Source organism: Leucoraja erinacea, chromosome 23 (genome assembly GCF_028641065.1).
Source record: "Leucoraja erinacea ecotype New England chromosome 23, Leri_hhj_1, whole genome shotgun sequence".
In the NCBI taxonomy this organism is placed as follows: Eukaryota; Metazoa; Chordata; class Chondrichthyes; order Rajiformes; family Rajidae; genus Leucoraja; species Leucoraja erinaceus.
Window position 1 is genome coordinate 27,898,110 of NC_073399.1, and position 15,890 is coordinate 27,913,999.

The 15,890-nt window shown below is 43.5% G+C and overlaps 1 protein-coding gene across 2 annotated transcripts in view; it reads right to left on the reverse strand.

Annotated features, from left to right (window-relative positions):
• Positions 1 to 11,970: 11,970 nt before the first annotated feature.
• Positions 11,971 to 15,890, reverse strand: part of LOC129708432 (uncharacterized) — a 6,445-nt gene continuing 2,525 nt past the window's right edge. Inside the window, exons 5-8 of one of the 2 annotated variants that reach the window (XM_055654183.1) lie at positions 15,478 to 15,774; positions 13,574 to 13,649; positions 13,100 to 13,159; positions 11,971 to 12,985 (exon numbers count right to left, since the gene is read on the reverse strand). In XM_055654183.1, coding sequence (XP_055510158.1) covers positions 12,919 to 12,985; positions 13,100 to 13,159; positions 13,574 to 13,649; positions 15,478 to 15,774 — 500 coding nt within the window. In that variant the 3' untranslated portion in view covers positions 11,971 to 12,918. The remainder of the gene's footprint in view (positions 12,986 to 13,099; positions 13,160 to 13,573; positions 13,650 to 15,477; positions 15,775 to 15,890) is intronic. The other variant, XM_055654184.1, reaches the window with a different exon arrangement.

Consider the following 15,890-nt stretch of genomic DNA (forward strand, 5'->3'; position numbering starts at 1 on the left):
CCGTGTTATGGACTGGTCGTCTTTTGCAGATCATGGAGAATTTCTGAGGCTTGATGTGAGTCCCATCGTTGGCTGACAACATCTGCCAATTGAAGACCATTGTATGGATGATAGATTACAGTATGTTGGTGCCAGGGACACCTGTCCATGAATGTACTTCTAGAGAGACGTAGACCAGGGCTCAATCCGCTCCCTTTTTTTTTTTTTTTTTTGTCTTGGAGGCTGGAAACAAGAGATTTTCAAATAGATTGTTATTCACATGCAACATTTTAAGATTTGCATCTATTAACTTTTTTCAGATTTGTACAGAGTTTTTTAAAAATCTAGTGTTTTAAGCTTGTATTAAAACCACACTCGAAGGTTTCTTATCATTTCCAAAGGGGAGCAAAACCACAGTAGCCCTCCTCTCTGACACTCTAGATAAAACTGGGCCAAGCCTTGAGAAGCTGGCTGATCCTCTAGCCTACAAGGAAATCTCAGGTTAATTATCCACTTCCCTAATTCCATGTCTTGCTGCTTATCTAGGAGATGAGAAATGGCCCAACCTGGGCCTCTGGTACAATGAATGCTCTTGCCTGTTCTAAAATGCCTGAGCTTTAATATATCCGGTTTAAAAGTTTATTTCAGAACAAAGTCGATCACTGCATCTCGATGCCTTGTTAAACGTGGATGGATTTCAAACCCCCATGATAAACCTGGGTGTAGTATTTAAACCGACGTGAAAGACTACTGGAATTTGACAGCATTTTATTGGGTTGGTTGTAAAATGTCTAGTTTCACCTTAATAAATGATGTTGTCTCGCTTAGTGTAAACCAATAAACAGGGACTGTTCTTGCCAAGGAACATTTAAAGGAGCAGGCAACACAACAGCAATGTCCCTGATGTTAGGGTGAAGAAGATCCACAACAACGTTTACTGAGGAGTGAAGCTGTGAGGTGTTGCATGCAGTTGGATAAGTTAACTACAAATCGCTGGAGGAATTATCTGTTTGCTCAGCTGTTTGGGTTTAAAGTGGCATTAGAACCAATGCACTAAGTTGCAGAAGTAAAATCTGTGGGTCTGTTAGAGGAAAGTCTGCTCACTTGTGAGACGTGCAAAGCGCAGGCACTTATTGCTGCCGCAAGTTTTCACGGGTCGTGTCGTTTATAAATGGGGAAGAGGATTTACCTAAACATGTGACGGTTGGAATTTAAGCATTGGCTATTTCTTGTTGGGGATAATATGTATTAACTACAGAGATTAGCAATTAAGATCATTAATGCTGCACTTTATTTGGAAGAATTAAACCTGTATACTTTACAGGTTTAAAGCCACGTTGAACAAGTTCCACACGTACTCCCTTTTATACAACTTTCTAGTTGATTTTGGTCTTTGTATAAACTGAGCTTTGTTGGAAGGTGTTCATGTAACTGACTCCAAATAAATAGGCTGCTTCATATTTAAACCTAAGGCACAAATTAAAACAAAAGTCTTAAGCCCAATGTGAAACATCACCAGCATAGGAATCTTCTTTGAATTAGAAAATTCAGATACAGATTGCAGACTATAAATGATTACATTTTCACATCTTTACTTTGCCACCAATCTCTGCACTGCAAGATCTCCGTTGGGTGAATTGCAATGTAAAGTAGCAGTACATTGGCGTGTCATTACACACCCTGCCTTATTTTCCATTCTTGTTTGGCTGACACCTGTTTTGCCAACATGCTGACGCTGAATTTGATTTATTTCACTAAAATTCCACTACCCATCTGTTGCATGTCTTAAAAAAACAAATGTAAAGATCTCAGTGAGAGAAGATTCATCAACTTGCTCAAGCTTGAATCTGCAGATGTTGCTGTGCAAAGCATTTTTAAATGGCACGATGACCAACGCTATACAGCAATTTGCAGAGAATATTTATTAACCAAAAATGCAGGTTTGTTTTGAAATGTTCTAATAATGTGTGGACTGTGGGGAGAGGAGCAGATGTGAAACTCGTTCTGTAGAAGCCTTTTTTCTCTAGTTGGTGTGTTTTATAATTGATCTACTGGTCTATGATCGATTAGTGTCTGGGTAATTAGAGCCTCCACATTTGGATGCTTTGAGAGGTTGTAGGCCACGTCCATGCTGTAAGCCACACACATAAAGAATGCAACATCCGAGGCCATGTTTAATATCTTCCTGATGCCATTTTGTCACAAGTAATTGCTTTTCACAACCTGGTGAAACTTAACTTGACCAAATTCATCCATTCCCTCTCCCAGCTTTTTCTTTTACACATTTTCAGTGTAGTTTGTCTATGATTTCCTGCAGAATTCTACCTAATGTATTGATATTCCTATCTGATTTCCATCTTATTTTTGAAATCTCCTATCGTTTATATAAAAAAAAAATAAAAAAAAATGACAAGGTGTTCCTGGGATTTATTTGTCGCCATCCTAATCCTGAATGTATGTTCTCAACTCACGTAGAATGTAGGATCTAACTACCCAGACACTAATGAGTCGCAGACCAGTTGATCAATTCTCAACTGGAGTTCAATCTTAAAGTGTGTGTTGCTGAGAAATTCTGCTTCCGTAACATCACAACTACCAGTGTTGGTTGGTCCACACCTCCTGGGGTTGTTGTGGTTCGGCTGCCCTTTTCTATTCCACAGTAATTGATAGAGGACCTCGACAAACAGGTGATTCATACCCACTCCCAGTGGGGTGGTCTCCCCATTGGAGTTTTGTCCATGTTCTGTACAAATCGTAGAATGCATATTCATTAAAGCAGAGCTCGGCGGTATATTTACTAATGACGGCCAACTTGCCTTTCCTTAAGTACACAGACTGGACCTGTTGGGTGCAGAGCAGCAATGTTATTTCTCTCTGTACATGCAAGGCCAGAGAAACAAATACATTTGAGCAGTGTTGCGATTATTGGCTGTTTTGTATCAATGTTACTGAAGATTGCATCATCCTGTAATGTTATTTGTCGATGTTCTTGTGCTAAGTCTCAGATGGGTGGCGTTCCGTTCTGACCACGTGTGTGAAACTTGGTCTGTTGTCGTGCCTGGTCAGTGTTGTGTCTCAACACCTTGTACAGGCCTTGTTTTAAATGAACAGATACTTAATGAGGCAATTATCAATGTTAGCAATAATCAGATGCAAGTTTTAATTGATGATCGGCTGATCAGTTGGGGGTTAATGTTGGTCCCAAACATCCAAGCGAAAAAGGAAGGGAAAAAGAAATGAGAAACACCTAATGGGACACACAATGCTGAAGTAATTTAGTGGGCCGGACAGCATAGATGGACAAGGATAGGTGAATACTTCTGAATGAACCAACCCAAAATGTCACTTATCTGTGTTCCCCAGGGATGCTGTCTGACCACCCCGAGTTACCCTGCATTTTATGCCCTCCTTTGTAGACCAGCATCTGCTGACCTTTGACCTGTGACAATCTGTGTCGGCCTTGGATCAGAACATGCTTGTAGCCTGCACATTGCCACGGATGGTCAAATCGACCTTTGATCATTGCTGCCTGGGTTTATAGTTGCAGACTGTATCCCTGGTGCTATAACTTGCCAGGGATAGTGAGTTTTCTGTAACAAAGAACATCTGAGCATCTATTTTCAGGATGGCTTTGTGATTTTTGGGGCAAAGAGGGAGGGAAAAGTACTTGGGCATGCAATGGAAGATTTTCTTCTAGTCTTCATTCTTGTGTGGATAATGTTGCCCCTAGAAAAACGTGGCCAAGTGTTGCATTCACTCACTCTGCTATGCCACAGTTTAATGGGAAAACAACATGCTTTATTGTGGTGTTTTGGTTGTCAGTTGAAAGTATTTGAGGATGTGGGGTCCATTTATTAATGTTTTCATATACAGGACAATGGAGAACATCAAACATTTTGCAAAGTAATTGTAGCTTTCAGGGGATTGATACACTAAGACACTGCTCAACAATTATAGGGTTCCGAGTTTTTAGGATGCAGTGTTTCGCCATTTGAGAGTAATTGCGTTGACGTGAATATTGTCTGTCTTTCATTCCTTTACTGAAAGGAGGTGTTGAACTAACCTTTCAAATGTGTTACCTGTCTATAAATGTGGTGTGTCTGTACTTCTGTATCTATTACGGTCCAACTTAAAATCTGTCGTTTGCAGTGATTTCGCTGAGTTCCAACTCACAAATTTAAAGAAAGATGGATTCTAAAATAGTTTTAAATCGTAGAAACATCAGGAATATATTTACATGGTTGGAACTTAAAAATAACTTGTTTTGAGCCGATATATCAAATTAAATTAGACCAAATGTTTTTTTGCCACTTGGAACTGTGATTGTTGAATCTGTCACTGTGACATCTCCAGCCCAGAGGCTTTGTCAACATACTAGTACATGGAACAAGGCACACAGATTGTCACAGTGCCAGCTCAGGGTGGCATTTCCAATGAACTGATGCATATGCAAAAGACAAATAAAGGACAATTGTTCTAAACTTTATTAATGTTCATGATCTATATCATATCGTCCCACACTAATGCTTCAGGTTGGTTGAACTGCAGTAAGCATCCAATGCTGCAAGCCTCCATTTGTCCTGAGATTCTTCAGTCTTGGATATGTCCAGTGATGCTGTTTTTGTGACAGTGTACCCCTAACCTCCTCTGTTTTCCATTTGTGACATTAACCCCTAACCTCCTCCGTTTTCAAATATAGAATTTATTTTTAATTTTAATTTTATTTTATATCTTTTAGTTACTAGTTTATTAAATTAGAAGTGATTGGTTACAAGATCAAAACAAGAGGGAGGTAGATTGATGGAAGAACATTCTTTATATGTAGCTTAGTGTTTAACTAATATGGGTATTATGACTGAATATGAATCTAACTAATTTGTGAAGTCCGGAACGGTTAGATTCTGTTAGTGTGAGATAAAGGAGTGTAGTCGCTGTCGGGAGATAATACAAATGCTTGGGTGACCACAGTTTTGAAACTACTAACACATTAATGTGGTCCCTTGTAGTCAAAAACCCATCATGACCATTACACTGTTAATCTTGCAACTTCCTTCTCTCAAAGTTCATATTATTATTGGGCTTTCACTGTTTTATGTATGGACTTTCTCTGATTATCTGTGTGGAAGTTAGTTTGTTTCCTTGAAGTTTGAAGTGCTCTGGGTACTTTTTTTTTGTAGTTACATGGTAGATTTGTATTAAATATATAAACGAAAAATGGAAAAAATGTGGTTTAGTCTTCAGTTTGTTCAAATAACTTGGAACAAACACTAACTACACTACACCGTGCCGACAATGAGGGAGTGGGTGTGAAAGTTGGTGTCGAGGAAATTGACAGAGGAAAATTACAGGAAAAGCAGACTTTGAGCTTCGCTTCAAGAGGATTTATTGCAGCATATGGAGAGATGGCGGCAGTTCTGTCTTTACAGCAGAATTAGCCAACAGTTATACAGTCCAGTAAACAATTTTTTATCTGTTAGATTCGATTATAGGAAAATATACTTCATCCTTGGCCAAACGTTTCCTGTTATTTATGTCTCGTTCATGGGTATTAATTATTTCATTAGTCATAATATACTTTTTTATGATCTTATTCAACAACAGATGGTTAATACAAGTCAAACATGGAATAATGTCAAGATGCCCTTATCTCATCTTTCACTGCCCCTCCCTGAGCCGATCACAAGCAGGCATTGTCAGCAACGTTTCTGCTCTACTATTGCTGTTGTGTTTTGTTCACCGACGCCACGCATTCCGAGACAGTAAACGCGTGTCGGTGCAGTGATAGAATTGCTGTCTTGCAGCGCCGGAGACCCGGGTTCGATCCTGACTATGGGTTCTGTCTGTACGGAGTTTGTACGTTCTCCCCTTAACCTGCGTTGGTTTTCTCTGGAATCTTCGGTCTCCTCCCACACTCTAAAGACGTACAGGAATGTAGGTTAATTGGCTTGGTAAATGTAACAATTGTCCCTCGTGGGTCTAGGATAGTATTAATATGCGGGGAACGCTGGTTGGGCTGAAAGGGCTGTTTCCGTGCTGTATCTTTAAACTAAACTAAAAAATAAAACATTCCAGGAGATAAGGTGCCTGTTTTGCTCTGCAGCCAGTCAACAAGAGATGCCAATTGCCGCATCCTCTCACCCTTGTGTTACCTTATTTAATTCCAACCTTAATTAAGTATCTGGAGATTTTAATCTTTCTTCTACAGTTGGATAACAGGTCGGCATGGACTCGATGGGCCGAAGGACCGTTAGCCATAAACAAAACATGACTATGCTGTCCTGGCATGATTTCCTGCAGCTCCGCCCTTGCTCCCCCTCCCACTAGTCACAACAGAGACCGAGTCCCCCTAGTCCTTGCCTTTCACCCAAGCAACCGTGGCATAAACAAATAAACCGCTGTAATTCCGCTGACTGGATAGCGTTCAGCAAAAAATCTTCCCTGTACCTTGGTACATGTGACAAACTAAACTACAGGTGGTGCAGCTGTAGAGTTGTTGCCTTACAGCGCCAGAGACCCTGGTTCAATCTTAACCACGGGTGCTGTCTGTATGGAGTGTGTACGTCCTTCACGTGACTGCGTGGGTTTTCTCCGGGTGCACCGGTTTCCTCCCACATTACAAGACGTCCAGGTTTGTAGGTTAATAGGCTTCAGTAAAAATTATAAATTGTCCCTAGAGTAGTGCTAGTGTTCGGGGATCGATGGTCGGAATGGACTCGGTGGGCCGAAAGGCCTGTTCCAGCACAGTATCTCTAAACTTGTATAATTTATCCAGTTTGTTGAATGAATAGGTGCCTGATGTGTGAACAGTAAGGAGAGTTTTGGGGCTTACTGATGTGTAGCTGCAAACTTGCTGTGGGTGTGTCTGGCAAACACAGGAACTCGGGCTGGGCTCGGCAGGCCAGGGCATGGTGGCAGGAAACGGCACTGACACAAATCCTGCCTGTGACACGAGCAGTGTAGTGATGGAGCTCTGGGTGGGAAGTGGCTGCTTGTTCCCTTTTAGCCAAGTTAATCTACTGGTACAAAGTGACAACTAAAACACCATGGGACAAAGTCATCTAAAATAGTACGTACGCATCCAAGTATGAAAGCAAAAATGTTGTTACTTTTCAAGAAGCATTCAGGCCCCTGCGGTGCCCAGCAGTCCTGGAAAGTGGCCACGGTGCCTGTAGACAATGAGTGCTCCCTCTCCAGAGACATCCAGGCACGGACGTAGGCCCAGAGAATGGGGAAGGCAGTCGGCCTGGGTGAAGCCCCTGGATGCCCAATGCATGATCCATGATGGCCAGGCCCTGCAGTAAACCCCCCAGGAAATTCTCTGTCTGACCCACTTCTTCTCTCTTCCCCCCCCCAAAGATGCTCAAAGATTGGCGGAGTGGGGCTGAAGTGTAGCCTGAATTTGAGGAGCAGCCCCTTCAGATATTTAACGAGGGGCAGCAACCTCTCACATCCCATCTACATGATGTACACGTCCTGGTGCAGACGGATGAGGAGTCCGTGATGCACCGCATGGCTCTGTGCAACAATCTCCACCTCGGGTCCCTGATGTGGAGGGGGAGGGGGGAGGGGACTCCCGTGTGCAGAGACCGCCACTGGGGATTATCTGGCCCTGTTACTACAGGTGGGCAGTAGTGTGGACAGACAGGATAGCTCACCCCCGACCCCTTGTGACTCGTGTAAAATCACTTTGTTTTAATCACCTTTTTGTGATTTTATTGTTCCGATACGATGAACTTTATTCATCCCCGGAGGGTAATTGGTCACAACACAGCACACAGACTTGAAATTAAAAGTGAAAAAAGAAAAGACAAGTCTCCTGCTTAAAAAGGGCCGTGCAGTGTCGCAGCTGATAGAACTGCTGCCTCACAGCCCCGGAGACCAAGGGTCGATCCTGAAATGTGGTGCTGTCTGTGTGGAGTTTGCACGTTCTCCCTGTGACCATGTGGGTTTTGTCTGCTTTCCTCCCACATCCCAAAGCCGTGTGGATTTGTTGGCCTCTGTAAATGGCCCCTAGCGTGTAGGAAGTGGAATAACATAGAACTGTGATCGCTGGGCGGCGTGGGCTCGGTGGGCGGAAGAGACGGTTTCAATGATGTATCTCTGAACTAAAACCAACCAATATCGTGAAAATGATTTATCCCTGTCCAAACAATGCCTATTCAATCCAAACTTAAACTGAGATTGATGATGTCAGCCGGTGAGCAACCTGAGTGGTTCTAATCACCTCGTTTTGTTGGGCAATTCTGATTGTATTGTCACTACGATAATTACCCTCGAGAGGACAAAACTGTTACTGAGAGATGTATTAACATCCTGGTAATTAATTTCTAACCAAGCACCATGAATATTTGGCTATGTGTGCATTCTTAAAATGGATCATAGTCCTACCACATGGAAATAAGCCCTTTGGCCCAACTTGTCCACACCAATCAAGATGCCCCATTTAGCCCATATCCCTCTAACGGTCCCATTTGGCCCATATCCCTCTAAACCTTTCCCTTCCATGTATCTGTTCAAGTGTCTTTTAAATATTGCTGTAGTACCAGCCTCAACTGCACGCACCACCCCCTGTGTAGAAAAAGTTGCCTCTCGTTAAATATTTTCCTCTCTTACTTTAAACCAATGACCTCGGGTTCTTGATTCCCGTACCATGGGGGTAAAAGACTCTGTGCATTCACCCTGTATTACCCTCATGGTTTGATACACCACGTAAGATCTCGCCTTGGCCTCCTGCACTGTAAGGAATGAAGTCCTAGCCTGCCCAACCTTTCCCGATAGCTCAGGCCCCGGCAGCATCCTTGTACAGGTACATCCTCTCTGCAATCTGCTGCTTAATTACATTGGGTGGTGGGTCTGAAATTTACACTAATTTAATTTGCGTTCTAAAATGTGTCGCTTAATGGTAAGACATTAAAGGTTTGGCACACAGTTAGTTCATGGATTAAAATGCATTAGGGGATAGATAGATTGCAAAGGCCACATCTACATGGCTATCAGTGCAGGCACTAAAGCCTGATTAGAACATGCATTGGTCGATAGCGATTGCAGATTAATAATGGCTCGGTAAATAGTGTACAATTTACTGGCTGCTCTCCCTGCGAATGGTCAGTTATTCGGGATGCCTGGTTCATAGTAAATTACTTTCATTCATTTGAAATAACAGAGCACATTAACCTCTGTTCATGACATCATGTGGCTTAGTAAGGCCAAGCTGTGGATTAGTAGGGTCACACTGTCAACTGAATCAGAAGCGTCTGGTTTCCACGCTGACTCCAGACATTTGAACACACACGGTCTCTACCAACCCCATTCACACATAAATATTGCCCTTTAAATGAGACAGCTGGATTTTATATTTAGGAGACACAGGCTGTTCGGCCCACAAGCAATTACCCTATACTAGTTCTATCCTACACATGAGGGAAGGTTTATAGAAGCCAATTAACGTAGAATGCTGGATCTATTTGGAATGTAGGAGGAACATGGAGAAAACTCACACGATCAAGGGAAGAACATGCGAACTCCATACAGACAGCACCTGTGGTCAGGATTGAACCCGGGTCTCTGGTGCTGTGAGGTTACCCCACTGTGTCGCAGCCTCTTGATGGATTTACTGTAGAAGCTGCTATGCCACTGCCTTCAGTTGCAGAATAAAATCTTCCGTGTGACCAGACAGGTCACTCTGCTACTGGAAGGATGTCATTAAGTTGGAGAGAGTGCAGAGGAGATTCACCAGGATGTTACCTGGGTGTGCGGGCTCGAGTTACAGGGAGAGTTGTGATAGGATGGGACTTTTATTCTTTGGAACAAAAGAGGCTGAGGGGTGACCTCATTGAGGTGTACAAGATCACGAGGGGCATGGATAAAGTGAACGCTCAGTTTTTGTTTAGGTTGGAGAATTCTAAAATTAGAGGGCACAGGCTTCAGGTACGAGGAGAGATTTAATAGGGCCACCTTCTTCTCGCACGGGGTAGTCTGTATCTGGAATGAGCTGCCAGAGGAAACTATATAAGTGTATAAAATAAGGGTGTCAAAGATAACTAGGAGAAGGCAGGAGAATGGAGTTGAGAAGAGAAAAATAGATCAGCTATGATTGAATGGTAGAGGTTATTCAATGGGCTGAATGGCCTCATTCTGCTCCTATGCCTTATGGTCATACAAGTTGTCATTAGTTTATTATTGTTGCATGTGCTGAGATATGGGACAAAGCTTTTGTTTGTGGGTCAAATCATACCATACATTAATACAATCAAGCCATTCGCAAGCACAACAGATTATTTTTCTCTTCCCACCACCTGTGTGCAGAATAGTTTGATCTGAGTTTGAAGGCACTGGGCCTGTAACTGCTGGAGTTTAGAAGGATGAGGGGGAACCTCATTGAAACTTACTCAGGGCTGCCAACAATGGGTGAGAGTTGGGAATGAGAAATTGCAAGGGGCCAAGCCCAATGGTGCGTAGCTCCTGGGGGGGGGGTATTGGGGGGGGGGGGGGGGGGGGGGGGGGGAGCTTGAAATTGTGCAATCTGGTGCACACTTTAGCGAGTCTTTTAACTTGCACTTGAATACAATATGCTTTAAATTGGATTAGCTATGAATAAGGTTAGGCTAAATTACATTCCACAGTAGAGCCAGGTTCCGATTGACAGGTGCAGCACATGAATGATCTTAGTGTATTCATGTGTGGAAATCAGATTATAATCAAATACTTGCTCATGTTGACCAACCTGGGTCCCACTGCACACCGGGTACTAGTCCTGACCCTGACTCCAGTTGCATACCTTCTCTCATTCCTGACCCTGAGTCCAGCCTTACACCCAGTACTATTCCAGACCTTGACTGGATGCACACTTGCCTTGCTCCTAACCCCTCTGCATTGACAGTATATCTGGCCCACACATAAAGCCCCACAACTGACCCCCTGGATGTAACCTATTGCGTTCAAGTCCACAGGTGCTTATCTACTGCAGTGATCTTTTATGGGGCACGTCACTGATCCCATTGGCTTCCTTGTTATCTAACATGCTAGTTACTTTGTCAAATAAGTCATCAATTGGTTGAACACAATTTCTCATCCATAAAATTATACTCACTCAGCTGTATAAGTATTCTGTTACCATTTCCTTCATTTTCCTAACAAACTGTCCTGAAGTCATTTTCACCCCCAATATCTTCAGTATTTTGGTGTCTTCCTCTCAGCTGGGACTTTTCCGCAAGATCTAATAACTATATATTTAAGCAATATTATTCTATTAAATGTGTTAATATGAGAGTACATAATATTTTCTGTGGGTATTCATAATACATATCATTCAAAATGATAAAAATATCTTTATTTTGATTGCACCTACCAACATGCGTACATTATTATATTACAGTTAATCTGTACCAAAGGCGATTTTTTGTTCCATTGCTCATGAGATATTTTTGTTTCATTAATTAAACAACGAGATTGGGGACATTTCTATTCAACTTGTCAAAGGTATTTGAGGGGGGGTTTAGAAATAGTCAGTGAGGTAAACAAACATAATAGTTGAGTGGCAAATGACAATAGAGCTACCTTCCCAATATTTAATTGAAGGAAATAATGGGTTATCAGGGCTGTATGTTGTGACACCTTGCATGTCATTTTAATATTACACTTATCCCATCCCCCTGGATATTCCGATTTATAAATTAAGGTTTTGCCAACTAATTACAAATCAGGCTAATTACAAATCAATAACATTAGCCAACTCTGAAACATGAAGCGCTGAGCATTGGAATCCAGACATCACGGACAATTGGCCTCAGTTCCCCGCTCACATCTGGCAGTGCTCTCCGTCTGAACCAGGGGCCACGGAGCGTTTTTGAAAGTGGGGAGGCTGAGCGATCACTGATCACTGGCCTTGGGGATACTTGGTGATGGAAGGGGGGGGGGGTGAGGGTGTGTCCCTTCTCATGGTAGGGACTTTTTGATTTCAATGTTTTTTGTTTAAGTATTTAAGGTAATTTTTAAGGGGTAACTTTTTCCACACAAAGGTGTATGGAACAAGCTGCCAGAGGAGGTAGTTGAGGCAGGGACTACCCAACATTTGAGAAACAGTTAGACTGATACATGGATAGGACAGGTTTGGAGGTATGGACCAAAAGCAGGTAGTGTAGCTGGGACATGTTGGCGGGTGTGGGCAAGTTGCGCCGAAGGGCCTGTTTTCACACTGTATCACTCTATGACTACATTATACCTCCACCATGCATGAATGCTTCAAAATCAAGTGGCTTGAGTTTTATTGCCATATACTCGAGCATAGAAACATAGAAAATAGATGCAGGAATAGGCCATCGGCCATTCGAGCCAGCACTGCCATTCAATATGATCATGGCTGTTCATCTAAAATCAGTACATCTTTCCTGTTTTTCCCCCATATCCCTTGATTTCGTTAGCCCCAAGAACTAAATGTAACTCCCTTAAAAACATCCAGTGAATTGACCAGCACTGTCTTCTGTGGCAGAGAATTCCACAGATTCACAACTCTCTGCGTGAAGAAAGTTTGTCCTCATCTCAGTCCTAACTGGCCCCCCCTTTATTCTTAAACTGTGACCCATGGTTCTGAGCGCCCCCAACATCGGGAACATTTTTCCTGCAGTTACAGTAAGTGAAAATCTAGCAGGCAAGCAGGATGCTTCCTCCATCCACCCCCATTTGAAGCTCACTATCGGCCACCTTATTCTGCAGGTTTCCAACTTAATGTCTTCATTAAAAAGACAACCGATTCTTCATATTGTGTTCCATATAATTTGCAATGTCATTCACACTTGGCACAGGAGCAATTCTTATCTTCTACTAGATCATGCTTTTGTAGAACGACACAATTTTGTAAACTAATATATCCGACTGATCGCTCTTTCAAGAGCAAGTTGGGCCGAAGGGCCTGTTTCCACGCTGTATCATTCAATTGTATCTTCAGTCTTTGTGCTTTTGAGAGTTTCCTGTCTCTCTCCATCGACTCTTGCATACAAATGTTACAACACTGTCGAAGAACAATAAAGATTAGATTATTCAGAAGATATTTCTTAAACTTCCCTCTCCCTCTCCCTCTCCCTCTCCCTCTCCCTCTCCCTCTCCCTCTCCCTCTCCCTCTCACCTTCTGACAGGTTGGAATGATCTTTGCAAGGGCCATCTGTGAGTTTTCTTCCAATAAATCCTAGATTGGGAGGGAGAGATAGATCAGGCATGATTGAATGGTAGAGTAGACATGATGGGCCGAATGGCCTAATTCTGCACATATTGTCCATTGTCTCTGGGGAACGATGTGCGGGCTCTGGACAGAGGGTTCAGGAACAAGTGAGTTAACGTTTATGATGAGCGTTTGTCGGCGCTGGAGTTTAGAAGAATGAGGGGGGGACCTTATTGAAACATACAGAATAGCAAGAGGCTTGGATAGAGTGGATGTGGAGAGGATGTTTCCACTGGTGGGAGAGTCTAGGACCAGAGGGCGCAGCCTCAGAATTAAAGGATGTTCCTTTAGGAAGGAGATGAGGAGGAGAGAGAGAGGGAGAGGGGGGAAGAGGGAGAGAGAGAGAGGGAGGAGGAGGGAGGGAGGGAGAGATAAACATACCATCCAACGATAACGATGATGATGATCGGAGTGACGATCCCAAAACAAATCCAATATATGGCATCAGTTGACAGACCTGGATGGGAAACATGACTTCAATATCTGATCCCTCCCCCTCCCTCTTTCTCTCCCTCTCTCCTTCTCTCTCTCTCTCTCCATCTCCCTCTCTATGTCTCTCTCTCTCTGTCTCCTCTCTCTCTCTTCTCTGCCTCAGTGGATTGAGTTTAGAAGTTGGGAGGTCACGTTGCAGTTGTACAAGACGTTGGTGAGGCCATGTTTAGAGTATTGTGTTCAGTTCTGGGCACCGTGTTACAGGAAAGATGTCGTCGAGCTTGGAAAGGGCGCGGAGAAGATTTACGAGGATGTTGCCGGGACTCGAGGGGCATGAGCTACAGGAAGAGGTTGGGGCAGGCGGGGACTCTAGGAGCTCAGGAGGATGAGGGGCGGTCTTATAGAAGCGTACAAAATCACTAGAGGAATAGATCGGGTAGACGCACAGTCTCTGTCCAGAGTAGGGAAAACAAGGACCAGAGGACATGGGTTTAAGGTGGGGGGGGGAAGGGGAGAGATTTAATAGGCCAACATTTCCACACAGAGGGTGGTAGGTGTACGGAATGAGCTGCCGGAGGAGGTAGTTGAGGCTTGGACTAGCTCAGATAATCCCACAGATTCACCACCCTCTGGCTAAAGAAATTCCTCCTCATCTCCTTCCTAAAGGCACATCCTTAACACATCACCATAATTAATGAGACTGTTTAAACACCTTAAGTTTAATTAAATGCTATGTTAGGGAGGAATGGAATTATATATCATAATTCCAAGAATTATCCCTAAATGTAAAAATTGCAATTCACAGTCAGAAGAAAAAAGCTACCTTGCATTAAACAGTCCATGAGTGGGGAGAAAAAAATGTTTCTTTCCCGCAACAGTTATATTGCAAAATGTTTTAATTTTACAATATAACTACCAGGATATCCTATGTATATATATATATCTCATTTATAAATCACACAATATATATAGTGCATATAATATAAACATTCATGCAGACTTATCCATAACAATCTGTCCTGGAATTCTCTAACTCAAAAATAGTCCCATTATAAAAGTTTGATTTATAATACATCTTGTGATTCGAGGACCAGAGGACACGGGTTAAGGTGGGGTGTGGGGGGGGGGGGGGGGGGTAAGATTTAATAGGACAACTTTTCCACACAGAAGGTGGGTGGGTGTATAGAACGAGCTGCCGGAGGAGGTAGTTGAGGCAGGGACTATCACTACACTTGGACAGGTACATGGATAGGACAAGTTTGGCGGGATATGGGCCAGACGCGGGCAGCAGGTGGGACTAGTGTAGATGAGGCATGTTGGGCCCAAGGGCCTGTTTCCACGCTGTATCTCTCTGCATTTCCGACCGATTCCTAATCTTGTCTCTCTCAGGATACGGGAAATCTCCGGGAAAACGGAGCGGACGATCAGAGTTTGGAGTATCGGAATGAATCGACAGACAGAGAGAATTGGTCCGACTCAAATCCATATTTCATAACCTTCAGGGAACTGTAGGCTGATGTGTGGCAGGTGGTGCAGCGGTAGAGTTGCTGCCTCACAGCGGCAGAGACCCGGGTTCGATCACGGCCACGGGTGCTGTCTGTACGGAGTTTGCACGTTCTCTCCCCGTGACCTCCATGGGTTTTCTGCGGGTGCTCCGGTTTCCTCCCACACTCCAAAGACGTGTGGGTTGGGAGGTTAATTAGCTTCGGTAAAGATTGTAAAATTGTCCCCCAGTGTGTGTAGGATAGTGTTAGTGTGCGGTGATCGCTGGTCGGCACGGACTCGATGGGCCGAAGGGCCTTGTTTCCCCTGCGCTGTATCACTCTCTAACTCTGAACCATAGTTCTACTTACCAACAACGTTGATAGCTACGATGTTACTCTGGCTGGAGTTGAAGGTCTCATTGCGAATTTCTGCTTTGTAACTGCAGCTATAGTTCCCGCTATCTGCCATGCTAATGTTGGGGATGCGGAATTCCACTGTGTAGTCGGGTAATTGAATGGTTTTCCAGGAACTCCCTGTGTCTGTTCCATCTTTAGTTAGCCGGAACGAGTGTGCGTTATAATTTTCTGGGGCACTGCAGTTTATCAAAACACTTTCTCCCTGTTTGTACGGTCCAGGCATTGTGGTCAACTTGGCACCTGGTACAGCTGAAAGGACAGGAAACGCACAACTCAGAAACAGAGAAACAGCAACAATAGGTGCAAGAGTAGGCCTCTCTCTCCCTCCCTCCCTCTCTCCACTTTTCCACCCAGAGAGTTGTGAA